The 13,757-nt window shown below is 49.8% G+C and overlaps 2 protein-coding genes across 3 annotated transcripts in view; one reads left to right on the top strand and one right to left on the bottom strand.

Annotated features, from left to right (window-relative positions):
• LOC139061250 (major facilitator superfamily domain-containing protein 4A-like) overlaps positions 1–13,757 on the bottom strand; it is a 457,040-nt gene that overhangs the window by 326,506 nt on the left and 116,777 nt on the right. The window lies entirely within an intron of this gene.
• LOC139061248 (uncharacterized) overlaps positions 1–13,757 on the top strand; it is a 185,020-nt gene that overhangs the window by 152,985 nt on the left and 18,278 nt on the right. The window contains exons 5-7 of the mRNA XM_070540955.1: positions 5,042–5,356; positions 7,188–7,400; positions 8,951–9,137. Coding sequence (XP_070397056.1) covers positions 5,042–5,356; positions 7,188–7,400; positions 8,951–9,137 — 715 coding nt within the window. The remainder of the gene's footprint in view (positions 1–5,041; positions 5,357–7,187; positions 7,401–8,950; positions 9,138–13,757) is intronic.

Here is a 13,757-nt window from a genome sequence, read left to right on the forward strand (position 1 = left end):
CTCCATCGCCTGTTGTTTGTAAGTCATGAAGCAAATAAATAATTTCAGCCTGCACTGATTGCTTGCAGTATACTTGATATTCAAATGTTTTCTAAAAATCTGCGACAAGAATGATCTACCTTAGTTTTGCTCCTACTGCTGACATTGATATAGCAATTTCTGTAGAAAGATGTGCACCATGAGCAAAATACGGATGCAAAATAAATAGCTGATTTTGAATCAATTTTTCGAAAGCTGCAATACCATTTATACTTTGCACAATAAGTGCAATGTAAAGGCAATGAAGGTAACTGTAGACTTGTGTTTCGTCATTTGACGGGTAGAAACAATTTCTGGTACCCTATCTGAGCTGATGCAGCAACCTAACCCATACTTCACAGAAACATGGAAAGTTTCTTCACAAGTGACTAATTCACACAGGCTGGGGAATAGGACTAGCATATTTAATGAAATCATTCTGAAACATAATTAATCAGCATTCTAAAGATGAATGGATAGTGGTAACATGGCCAGTGGCTCACAAGTGGTTGTGTTATGCTCCTGTCACACTGGAAATTTTATTGTCATTCGAATCGAATGGCATTAGCATTGAATGACATTATTCGGTTGTTACGCAGCGATATTTAATGCCATTAGAATCGAATTACTTCTGCAATCAAATGAATCTGAAAAAAATCAGTCAGCTTTGCACTTGTGGTGAATGACTAAAATGACATTGAGCATTCATAATTTCAGAAACAGTGATGTAAAGAGGTAATTAATTTTGTGTTATTTAAGGCATCTGCTATTTTACTAAAGGAAAGCTGCATGGCAGGCTTTCACAAAATGTTTTTTACTCTCCACCTCAGTGGCGTCTGGCGGCTGTCGCTTTACTAGTCAGTTATACTGCAAGCAGTCGGGCGCCTGTATGGATCTATTTGACAGTCTCGCTTCTTCCTCTGATTGCTTTGTTCGCAATGCAAAGCACACATCAACTAACTGCTTCGGCTACTGCAACCGAGCGTCGTCCAGCACTGCCATGTCAGTCGTATTGTTTGTCTTCAATTTATTGGCTATGGCTACTAAGCTGGTCAAGCCTTGTTTTTGCTTGTAGTGGCTAGAAATTCTGGAATTGGAAGTTTTATATGCGTGTTATTCTGGTGAAGTGACACGCCATATATATGTTAAAATAAATTGACTTTCTACATAGACATTCTACATATACCTTGCTCTTGTTCTCTCACCAATTTTTTTTTTGCAATGATTGCCATTGATATCATGACCGAATGACATCAATTTTTGTTGTGTACCACCACCACAGGTCGAATGGCATTTATTGCACTGAATGTAATTTGCATCCTATGACATTAAAATGTCCAGTGTGACAGGTATTAGATATGGTATAGCAGCTTACACTTTAAAGGAGTTTCGGTAGGTTAGCATGTTCCATAAGCTAGGGTGAATCGATAAGTACTGGCCCACCTGTCACACGTGTAAAGCTGATGTTATTAAAGCTTAGCCTTAATTTTCTATGTTTAGTTAGATTAGGGCAGTTTGTCTTGGCGTAAGCTTATAGAGATTTCATTCAGCATAGCACATATAACTTTGGTAACGTGAGACACTAGGTTACACTATTCATCATCTCTGGTTACAGTGACGTGATTATGCGTGTGCTGCTTAAATATGTTGGCAGTTTATTTATGTCATGGCCAGACAATGTCGGCTGACGGCAATTTTTCTTGGTTCATTGGTTCTGCAACTGTGCTTAAAGACCACCTCGACCTATATAAGTAGCCAGCTCCAAAGGGCCCGGCGTTATAAAAGTGGCCAGCCTGTCCCTGAGGCACGACGTTAATTAATTTAGTCACAACTCGAGATCCGCGATACAAGTTGACTCGTATATAGGCGGGCAGCACAGCGATCGTGAGTCGCGGTGGTTTGCGTGGCTTGCGTATGTGTTTGCTCATCGCTGCCAACCATGTCAAGACATTTAGTAAAGCAATGTCAAGCCAAGACAGCCAGTGGCATTTTCATCAGACATGACAAAATTGTAGAGACGTTATTGACCTGACGAATATAGGTTCTAAGCCTAGTGGCTCCCAGCGATATCAGCGGCTGCAAGGGGAGCCTAAATAGACGGCACTCCGCTGCGGCGACACTCGCGTTGATAACATCGGGTGGACATAACATCGACACTCGCGTTTAGTAAGATCGTTTTGTCTAAAACGAAGGAGTGCTGAGCATAGACGTTTGTTTGCAGCTTCTTGGCTGCGAGTATTCTGGTCGTGTTTGCAGGGGCTTGTTCCTATATACCACACGAATCGCCGCGGAAACCACTCCGACGCGTTGCAAGGCGGATCGCGCGCAAAGCAGGTGTTTCCCGAACGCGAGGGAGAGCGTCCGAGGCTCAAGTCTGTTGCTTCCAGTGCCTTCCAGTGTGAAACCAGCACGTTTTTTGACACTGGATCGCACATGGGGACGCTGGCGCTCGCTAGGACTGACGGGACACCAGTGAGAACGCTGGGTCCCACTCCGTGGTCCCACTGGACGAGACGCTGGTTCCACTGCCATGACTCTCGGGCGCACTGGTTTGTGCTGTACAGGCGCTGGTTCTCGCTGCAGTTCGCTGGTTCGCACTGGAAACTGCGCTGGGTGTGTTTGTGCCGCGCTGGTTCCAGTGCGCGAGGACGATCGCTGCTGAATATTAAATGCTTTATACAATTTCATCGCTTGATACTAGTCTCTTGTCCTAAATAACGTTATATCTTGGGGTCATAACACTCTATTTCGTGTCGCAGCTTGGTGCAAAGGTGCGTAAGCTGCCCTGCTTATACATGCACATTTGACACTGAAGATCACTCTCGTTTTTTGCATTTTCCCTTTTGACTGGGCGGATAGCTAGATTCTTGAACGAAATCACGCAGACGCAGAGGACGCCGCGTTTTTTAGTAGTTTGCGCGTAACATATGACTGGGATTTGTCGCCGTTGTTGCAGTGTTGTGGAGTGGACATGAAATCCAGAAGTTGTTCAGACGCGCTCGAACGGGCCCCGAGTTCGAAGCCTACCGCTGATTGATATTATCGCACCGATGACGAAGTTGAGGCGATTCGCGCGCTTCCACTTTCCCTATTGTACTATAAGAAGGTTCTGGGGCTCAAACACACGCATTTTAGCTTTCGCCAGCTACCCGCGCCGAGATCGGTCCCCACCGAAGCTCAGGCGTATCCGCCGAGTCCGTCTGCACGCTATCGGCGCGTCTGGGCTCAGGAACCAACAAGTCTAAACAAGGATACATCACTCCATATTTCAACTTTCGCATCGGTGTTCTTAAGTAAACAGTTTTTTTCTTTCGTGTCTCCGGTGCCAGTACAAGAAGTGATGCGCGCCGATGTGACGCGTCATAAACACAAGCATACGTGCTGTCGCCGAAGGCTGCCATCACTAGCCTGCGCTTCTCTGACGAAGATATATGACTAAACGGACGTGTCAATTGAATCGCATCACTGAACTTAGAAAACGTTGCATATCCCATGCCTGAAGAACAAGAAACGGCTATCGAAATCAGTAGTAACAGCCCATACAACTTCCCGGGTAGGCGGTTAATTTAGGACTTTTTTAGTAGTTAAAGTACCTATCGCAAGTGAAAATCGATGGTGTGACACTTCCAAGCATACTACTGAATAAGAACAGCAACTTTATTTCTCTGGTACAGGCGTGAGTTTTAGTTGCTGGACGATAACGCATTTACTATCTGTGCGAGATGTCCCTCTGTCTAACTAAAATCTAGTAAATTATTCATAACTTCGCAGCTGCTGACATGGCGTAGTGGTAAAGTACCGCGCTTGGGGATCTGAAGGTCAATGGATCGATTCCCGATCCGCCTTTTTTTTTTTTTTTCACTAGTACGTTTATTATTGCTCTTTATAGAATAGAAATATATACACGTTTCCGGGAACCGCGTATTTAACGCGCTAGAGCTCTTTTTCGCACCAGTACGCCGTGTCTGACTACCGCCCCAGCATGCAGCGCGCGACACGGGCCCATAATCTGGCGTTGTTTTGGGTACTGGGTTTTGCAATAAGATTGCCAGGGAAGCGGCAGCGACGGCTGCAGACGACGCAACGAGGAGGCAGCGTGATACATTTCGTCGTCTGTTTCGATTAGTAATCGTCGCTGTGACGGAGAAGTCGCGCTTTCTGCTGCAATTTGCTCAAGTTTGTGAACTGCTACCGACAGTTGTATACCACGAATCGTTTTGCGTTCAATGTACAAACGGCGCGATCTCGTTGATTGAGCGGCTGTACACAGCCAAAACATGCCTTGCACAGGCGCACGACATCTTGTCGCATTGGCGTTTTCTCGGACACCGAAAATATTATCGCGGATTTTCAAGCGTACAACCCAGGGAAGACGTCCAGCGCGTTTGAGCAGCGAGTGCAAATAACCTTGACACGTTCACACAAAACACTAATCGGTCGTTGCAGCTACTCGGTGCACTGATGATACGTTCTCTCGGCAAATGATCACATGAAATAACCAGCGAAGGCACTGGAGCTTCACAAGCTGCACACGCACGCGCGCTGACACACGCACGCACGTCGCTATTAACTCCGTGGGGAGTTTTCAACCACGTGACCTGAAACTCCGTGCGGAGTATAATCGTGTCATGTCGTTTTTATACTCCGTTCCTAACCTATCGGAGTATAATGAAGACATATGCCGTCTTCACTCCGCAATGACGGAGTAAATGCTTGGGGCATGGGAGTTATTGGGGCTGATAAGCCGATAAAACTCCCATCTCGGCTAATTTTTGCTTACAGTGTATTGTACAAGTGCGTACAAAATGTGCAAAATATACTAGTCTTACACAACGAGCAGCGAGCACGTACCTCTCGTTAAGTGGAGCCAGCGTGCTTCTGAATTCTATGCAAACCGAAATGCAGTCGCCGCAGGCGAAACACGCAGCGCCCCGTTCTTTTTTTTAATCCGCTCCGTTTGCATTTCGCACTTCCCCGTCTCGCTGTCTTCCGTTTACTAACACCGCCGGCGCTGCGACCGCAGGTGACGTCGTTCCTGGACGGTTCGACCATCTACGGCTCCTCCGAGGCCGAGGCCAAGTTCCTGCGCGCATTCGAGGCGGGCCAGCTGCTCAGCCAGCGGACGGCCGGCGGCGAGGAGCTGCCCCCGGCCGACCTGGCGACGCTCGACTGCCGCCGCGGGTCGCAGGACCCGCCCTGCTTCTCGAGCGGGGACCCGCGCATCAACTCCGACCTGGGTCTGGCCATGATGCACACCGTGTGGCTCCGGGAGCACAACCGGGTGGCGCGCAGCCTGCAGGGCCTCAACCCGCAGTGGGACGACGAGAGAACCTTCCAGGTGAGCTATATAGACACTTGGCCGGATTTTGACGGCACACGCGAAGACGCCGTGCCACATTCGGTGCCCCCTTGGGATCCAGTTGTCTCGATTTACTGGGCCTTGCTCTGGTAGTCTGCTATTTACCTTCTGGTTTAGCCTCGGATGGCCTTCCAGGTGAGCTATAGACTCTTGGCCGGAATCGACTGCACACGCGAAGACGCCGTGCCACATTTGCTTGCCACTGGGGTAAGATGTTGTCTCGATTTATTGGGCCATCGAGCGTTCTGGTGGTCTCCTATTGGCCTCGTGGTTTAGCCTCGGCTGGTTAGAGCGAGCGCCCCCACCTCGGAAAGGCGTTGGTCCTGGGTCCGATCCCGTGACCGGGAGGAACTTTCCGTCACCTGCGAAGCTCCTTTTCCGGATAACGTACGAGTTTCCTTTGTAGCGTCGCGCCTTTGCGAGCTTTCTTCTGCTCTGCGGTCTTCCGAAGTACTCATTTGCAATGCCTTGCTTGTATACATTGAAATAATAAAAAATAAAAGCAAGGCGGTTGTTCTTTTTCAAACAGCGGTAGTTAAGCGAACAAATATATGACAAAAATAAAGTTCCGAAAAGCGAGCGCGAAGAGCCTTTGCACATATTTTGCGTCTCCGTGATCACCTTTGTCGCCGCGTCATCATGAATTCTCGTGGCTCTTGTGGGCGCGGTTGCGAATGCCATCCATGTTCACGAGAGGGAACACGGCCCAAACGAGCGACGTCATTTTTACTTCCGAAAAAAACATTCCTATCTTAGAGGCTGTTCAGGAAAATTTGTTTTTCTTCTAATTGTCTTTGCATATCTGTGGACCTTAAATACGTCGTTAGTACATTCTTCTTTGTATTCTGTGTTTGAATATTCTGCATCGTTCCGTACTTATCTGTCCATTAAGAAGAGTGGATTCGCAAGCGCCATCTGCAGGCGTCAACGTCTCCTTGGATACGATTAATCATAATGAAAAGAGCTCAGAAGAGTAATTAAACGCTTTACGTCCCGATTTCATTCGAGATGCAAACGAGCATGTGGATATAAAAAGCCAGAACAGACTACACTGTAGACTGTATAGACCAAGTTACAAATAGCTAACGAACCACGCGAGGCCCCGATTTCGTCCGAGATGTCAGATGCGCGGATGAGAATTACAGCATCAGGCGAGCATCAGGCGATGCAGGCGAGGTAACGCGCGCACACATGTACACAACGTGAACGCGAGCTGCAGTGTTATGGACAACGCGCACGGATGAGAACGGCACACACATGAGACGGTACGTCCATGCAGACACAAAATGTCAAAGCAAGTTACTATGTGCACGACACTACTCAATTCAGAGCCGTGTCACAGAGCCCTCTAGTGGAACTGATGCGAAATATGTAGGAGATGCAATATGGGATAGGAGGATAAGATATATGATAAGAGGATGAACAATATGGGATAAGAGGAGGTGAGTATTGACAGTCGCAGGCGGACCTATTACTCCGAAACGATTCAAAAGCAGTGAAGTATAATTCCCTGTGTCACCTGTTTTACAGTCACAGAACTCATGCGGAATGATATGAAACACTGGAAATTGTCGTGTAGTGCACGCGAGAACGTGTCATTTTCATAGCCTTGCAAATACTGACGCAGCTGCACCGCCAGAGCGCCGCTGTTCAGAACATGCGGCATAAATACAGCGCACGTGGAAATCTATCGATAAGGCAGCTTCGCTGGACGCTGTTAATAGCCACGAAAGAAAGTTGCGCGACTAGGTCTTGCTTGCACTTGCATTCCCCCTAGTGCTTAACCGCTGCGCCCTCCGCGACTTTGCAGGAAGCTCGCCGCATCGTGGGCGCTGAGATGCAGTTCATCACGTACAACGAATTCCTGCCGGCGCTGCTGGGACCGGAAGTGGTCGAGCGGTTCGGACTGCGCCTCGAGAACCAGGGCTACTTCCGGGGATACGACGCACGCCGCCTGCCCGGGGTCACCAACGTCATGGCGGCCGCCGGTGTCTGGGCTCTGGCCTCCGCTGCACCCGCGCAGGTACGGCGCGAACTCGCTTGGGAAAACCTACTCGGCTCATTTGACGGTAACCTCGCTTTAGCGAAATCGTTGGATATAACGAAATTACTTTTGAATGGTCATACGCGGTTTAGCGGGAGCTTCACGTCAAATAACGAAGCCAAAACCTTAGAATTATAAGCGATGCAGCCCTTATGTAACAAAACGAAACAACATTATTTGCGCCCTTTTTGACAAGCTGGTCACTGAGATTCGTTCCAATACTCTCCAGCATTAGAGACGTTGACGATGACAGCAACAAAACTTCGTGCGCAAGTAATGGAACCAAACCAAAATGAAAATCGTTTACATACCACAAGACAGTTGGCAATACCTAGCTTCGAAAACAAGAAGCTAAGAAAAGCACATATATCACTCTATTAAATTTTCGTGTGGTAAACACTATGAAAAACACCACGTAGCTTATACTAACCGCCTGAGAAAGCGTGACTACGTTTTCTCGTTCGCAGATGACCTTCCTGTGCAGTTTCCGAGCCACCTGCTCAGCCGCCATTTTGATTAGACAGCAAAGTAGCTGGCATCGTTTGTGACTTCGATGTTGCCTTCGCGAAACTGTCTTTTGGGCCGCCTTCGTCAGAATTAGAAGAAGACCTAAGATCTCCGCTGTCCGCATATTTAACAATCTACGGCGAGTATTGTTATTTCAGAAAGCGTTCAAATATTATTTCAGAAAGCGTTCGCTGCCAGTGCACTAACCCCTGCTAACGGAACTGCAGCACGAGAACCGATGAAAGGTATACAGACGCACCCAACAAAGTGTCATACGCCCTCTCAGCATTTCTTATACACCCTCTGCTAGCACCACCCTTTCAAAATATAGGGTTATTATCTTCATCGTCACCGTAATAAGTCTGTTATATGTTCACTGCAGATGAAGGCTTCTTCCAGCTATCGCCAAGCCCACTGCTTGTGCTTAGAGGTATTATTTACCCAGACAACATAATGACGACAACTTGCTGCGTTGTATTCAAACCCGACACTTTAAATGCCCTTTTTTTCCACTTGCCTAAGAGGAGAGGGGGGGAGGGGGAGTGAATGTCAATGTACAGCCTGTGGCAAGAAAAATAAAGGCCAGCCAGCCGTTGCCGAGAACGGCTTAATGGCTTTTACTTTCCTTGGGGTCAGGACGTACGTTCGGTAAGGTTACGTCGCTACCGACTTCCTTACGCTAGCGGCTAACTACAACTTGTCTGTCGTAGTAACAACTGTTCTGATCGCTATTTCTGAACTCACAGCCTTATGATGTCGCCGGCAGCGCTACTATACTTCCGTCTACGTCACCAGCATTTCGTAAACGCGACTCCCAAGATTCCTTCAACAATGCTTATATAGTGAGGCCTCCGCAATAAACCATATGGTTGTAAGTCAGTGCCGCTCGCGCGTTCTCCCATAGCTATAGTGGGTCCGGGGTTACCACGTGGTTATAGTTACGAAAAAAGAAAAGAAAGCAGTTCCGAGTCCTCGAGCGTTGAAGCTGCCACCGACAAACAGTCCCTGCTTGTTGCACGCAGGTGGAGCTGTTCGACCCGGGCCGGTTCCAGCGGCTGGGCAGCCTGCCGGAGACGGCGTTCCGGCCCCAGGAGCTGTACTCGCGGCTCAAGCAGATCGCCGCCGGCGCACTCATGCAGCATGCCCAGAAGATGGACAACTTCGTCTCGCGACACGTGACCCAGGACATGTTCGCCTCTTCGAACAGAGGTGAGCCGCCGCTTCCCTGGATCCACGGGGATCCAGGAGAGGGGCCGATCATTTACCGGGTCCACCGCATGTAGAGTGTGTTTCACATGCTGGGATTCTGCGCGAATTGTTCCGACGAGCGACACTGCGTCCCTGTCAAGAAAGGTATGCTTCATGCGTTTTCATTCCACGAGCTTCTGCCGCTGCCTCGATAGCCACTCCCCCTAGCAGCAGCGGATGCGTGCTGCAGCTTTAACATCAACACGTACATATACGCCGCATCTTCCTGCGACACTCTTGCGGGCGAGATGGGAAAATTTTCGTATGTAGGGTTATTGCAATAATCCTCAATGCTTTCCCTAGAAATATTACTCAAATGAGGTGGCCTTCGTGTAAGACTCGCACAAATTTCGTTAGAGTAGTTACCGTAAGGGTACTTTGCATAAAGAGCGCAGTTAGCGTTCTTTATGGCGTATATTTGCTGCAGTGAGGACACTTAAACACGGTTTGTCGTTCAACTGCATATACGTAGAAAACAGAGGCGTTAACCGGAACTTCAATTGCGGTGCCGCAGCCCTCTCCTGCATCCGCCACAGAGTTAGAGGGTGACGGTAGAAGGGAAGGACTGTCCTTCCGGATCGCTTCACCAGAGTATATATAACAACAGAATCTGAACCTTCAGATGTCCCAGAGTTGGCCGTCGCCCCACACTACGTGCAGGCAGGCTCGGCTAGCTATTCGTTTACGCGCACAACTAATCACACGATGTTATCAGAACATGCATTCAAAGCCGCCGAAGCGTGTCCTCGCATCGTCGTCCATTGGCTATCTTCGCACTTCCGCAATAGCAGAGGGTGTTTAATGACATCTCACGAAATATTCGTTTTACCTTTGAAATGCCGCCCCAGAAGTCACAAAGAACTGCATTCCCATAGAATGTTATGGCGTTTTCGTTGTTATTGTTGTCGTTATTGTTGGTGGTTAGGCTGTTCTATGTTATATGTAATGTTCCCGTTCTTCACCGAACACCAACAACACGCGCCCTTTGAATAGGCGCCTTTGTATCCGCAGTGAAAGTTCGATCACCAACCACCGACAAAACGGGCGAAAGAGCCAAAGAAAGCTATTCCTCTTAATACATAAGGAAATAGGTGGTCCGTGCGGGGGAACGCCTCGGCGTGGAAACACGCCATCGTCGAACACTGCAGTAGCAGCGCGGCCACACACACCGCTGACACAAGCGATTTAGACGCTGCACCGGCGGGGGGGATCGCGAGTCAACGTTCTTCGCTGGTGTAGCGAAAGAGAGAGAGAGGAACCGCGAGTGGGTTGAACGGAACAGCGCGTTATAGTCGAGTCTGGCCGGATGCGCCGGCATGAGCCGAGGAGACGTCACGGCAGACAGCTTCCGGGTCGTCAGCGGTGGCCCGGGGGTCGTCACTGCCGAAGACCGCTTGCAGCGCCGAGCGCAGCGCGTGCAGAGGCGAAATCTCGTCGAGCACTGCTGCGCAGACGGCGGTGCACGGCCCGGGCACGTACGCAGGAGACGCGAAGAGAGTTGAGCACCGCATGACAGCGTAAGAACCGCACGCGCGTGCACCCGGCAGCGTTTCAGCCGCGCACGGTCGGGAATATGCCGGCTTTCCTCGCGTTTGCTCCGGCCCGTGGGTGATCGTTTCGAGGGCCTCGAAAGAAGAGGAAAGAAAGATGCACGACGCCAGAGCGGGAGTGGTTATTTCGGTTGCAGGTTGCCTGACCTCTGGCTCCGCACTTCGCTTGCGGTTGGTGCGCGCGCCGTTCGTTCTTTGTCTGTTCGCTCACCTCCGCGAGCACGTGCTCAAGAACAACAACAACAACAAACGCAACGCAGTTTACGTTTTTCCCAGAGAACGACGTACGTCACGAAGCGGCAACGCGAAAAGGAGTGCTCGAAAGCGCAACGGATGCACACGCAGACCTCGCGACCACAATTTGCGTTACTGACTTCCTCCAGGCCACTTTTGAAACGTCACCAGACGCAGGTGAATGCTGTGTGCCCTCTCCCCCACACACCATATTGCCGGCAACAAGCGACGGCAGCTGGGAAATAACAGCTTGGAGAAACAGAGTCCTCGTTCTGGTCATATTACCTGAGTGAGCATTGCGTGAGTCATCTGTGTCCACTGCGTGCGGCAACGTGCTTATCATCGCAACGGCTTCAAAGAATACGCTTTTTTTTTTACGTCTGGTACGCACTTTCTCGTGTACGCCGGACGGATGTCACTGTGGTAGAAATTTAGGATGCAAGTTGAAGTTCATATCTAACGGCCAAAAACTCCGAACGCCGTACACGCTGCCTTCCTTTGTGAAACAGCTTCCATCGTCTGAACAATAGAGAACCATCAGAATTATGAACATATTTACTATGTCGAAATAACGTAAAATAGGTCGGTGTTGACCGCGATAAATGCTCTGAACCGAAGCGACAAACGATGTGCGGAATTGGAGTTTAGATAATCTCGACCAATACACCACGGCCTCGCGTCGACATCTGCGGACAAAGCCCTCTGCATCACGCAAGACGAACCAGACATCCAAGACATGCCTCGGGTGCAGACGGGAGTCATAAGCCACCTTGAACCATTAAGGCTTCCTCGGTTCTCTAGAGACCGACCGTTAATGAACCTTCGCCGTCAATCCGCGAGAGCGCGCGACTCGATTAACCCCTTGACTCGCATGTCTGGACGCAGGGAAGATCTCTCCCTCATGCCCGCTTTCACATCCACTTTCGTCAGGGCGCACCGTGATGGCACAACAAACCAGCGGTGAAACAAGCGGGAAGGGGGTGGGGGGGTGAAAAGAAAGCGAGACGCCGCCGAATCGAGTTTTCCTCTCCGGGCGGGCACGCCGTGCGTGTCATCGTTTCTCGATCATCGATCTCTCTTTCTCTACTGCTCCGCGACGCGGTGGCGACCCACGTCTTCATTTGCTCCTCCTCCCTCTCTCTCCGCTGCTCCGCGAACGCCGCAATCTCCGGCGCCGCCACGCCGTCTGTTCAGCCGTCTGCTGGAATCCCGGCCGACGTCGTACGACCCGTTGCGCCACTCGCGCGACGCGCCGCACCGCGGGCTGCCGTCTGCGGAACCCTGCTGGGCAGCTAGTACGCGCACTCCAGCTGCAGAGCGTGACGTCACAAAAGTGCGACAGTGCTTGCCGCCACAGTCTGTGCGGGCGAAAACACTTACGTCTGGCTCTAATATTAAGCCTGGGTTTTCTCTGAAGGCAATGTTATAGTACGTGTAGGTGAGCTAGTACGCGCACTCCAGCTGCAGAGCGTGACGTCACAAAAGTGCGGCAGCGCTTGCCGCCACAGTCTGTGCGGGCGAAAACACGACTGGCTCTAGTGTTAAGCCTGGGTTTTCTCTGAAGGCAATGATATAGTACGTGTAGGTGAGCTAGTAAGCGCACGCCAGCCGCAGAGCGTGACGTCACAAAAGTGCGGCAGTGCTTGCCGCCACAGTCTGTGCGGGCGAAAACACTCACGACTGTCTCTAATATTAAGCCTGTGTTTTCTCTGAAGGCAATGTTATAGTACTTGTAGGTGAGTGTAATTACATGTACAGCGCGGTGCGGCTCTTTGCTGGCGCTCTGGTCTCACAGCTCCGGCTGAAGCTATGTCAATGTGCTGAGGAGATATCTAGGAAAGTGGCAGCGCCGCAAACCGCGAATCACCTGCTGCAAAGCCGGGCGATTGTGCACGTGCTAGGAGGAAAAAATTCGCACGTGCTTTTACACTAAAGCGTTTTCTGCAACAGCGGACACCTTTGAATGTGTAAGCAGTGGTCGCGTGACTTATCGTTCAAAGCGACGAACGGCGAAAAAGAAGGGCAGGGTCTATACATAATTCTCCGCTAGTTTTGCCTGAAGTAGTATGCGCCATTTTGTTCGGAAACGTGCAGCTTGTCTATAGGCTTTTGCGGTACCATGCATCGATGGTGGCATGCATCTAGTGGCGATGTGCTCGAACTAAAATGCCGTTAGTCTGCTGTCTGTGAGATCTTCCGGCGAGGGCAGCAGAACATGAAGTAATATGCGTCGCCGCCGAAACCACGGTGGTACGCACGACTGATCCCGCGGTCGCAATTAGCGCATTTCCGTAAAGACAAGGCCATTTGTCATAATGCGACACAAATACCAGAGCCCGTGGCTCGGAACTTTTCAGCACTATATTGCAATACAATACAGTTTTATTTCCGCCAATACGATAAGATGGAGGAGGTGGGGTGGAAAGGAAATCGCTTGACGAAGTTTCCACTCCCTTTACAGCAGGCAGCGGCAGGTGTCGATCGACATTCTCACTATGATATTATCATCGAAAGTTGCGCATACCGAATAAGTACCGGAAGATCGGTTCCGCTTCAGTGCGCTTACGCTTTCCTACTACTGTGCTCTCTTACGCCGTACGGTATACAGGGCGTCCCAGCTAACGTTGGCCAAGCTCTTAAATAAAGAATATATGAGGATGCAACCAACGGTATTCTGTCAACAGTGGCCTACCCCACCAGGAGGATATCCTTTCTTTTTCATAATTCAAGTATCAATAATTAGATGAGATTAATTAACGAACATTTTAATTACCGAAGTTAGGGCCCGAATATTGAC

The sequence above is a fragment of the Dermacentor albipictus genome, chromosome 6 (assembly GCF_038994185.2).
Source record: "Dermacentor albipictus isolate Rhodes 1998 colony chromosome 6, USDA_Dalb.pri_finalv2, whole genome shotgun sequence".
Classification (NCBI taxonomy): domain Eukaryota; kingdom Metazoa; phylum Arthropoda; class Arachnida; order Ixodida; family Ixodidae; genus Dermacentor; species Dermacentor albipictus.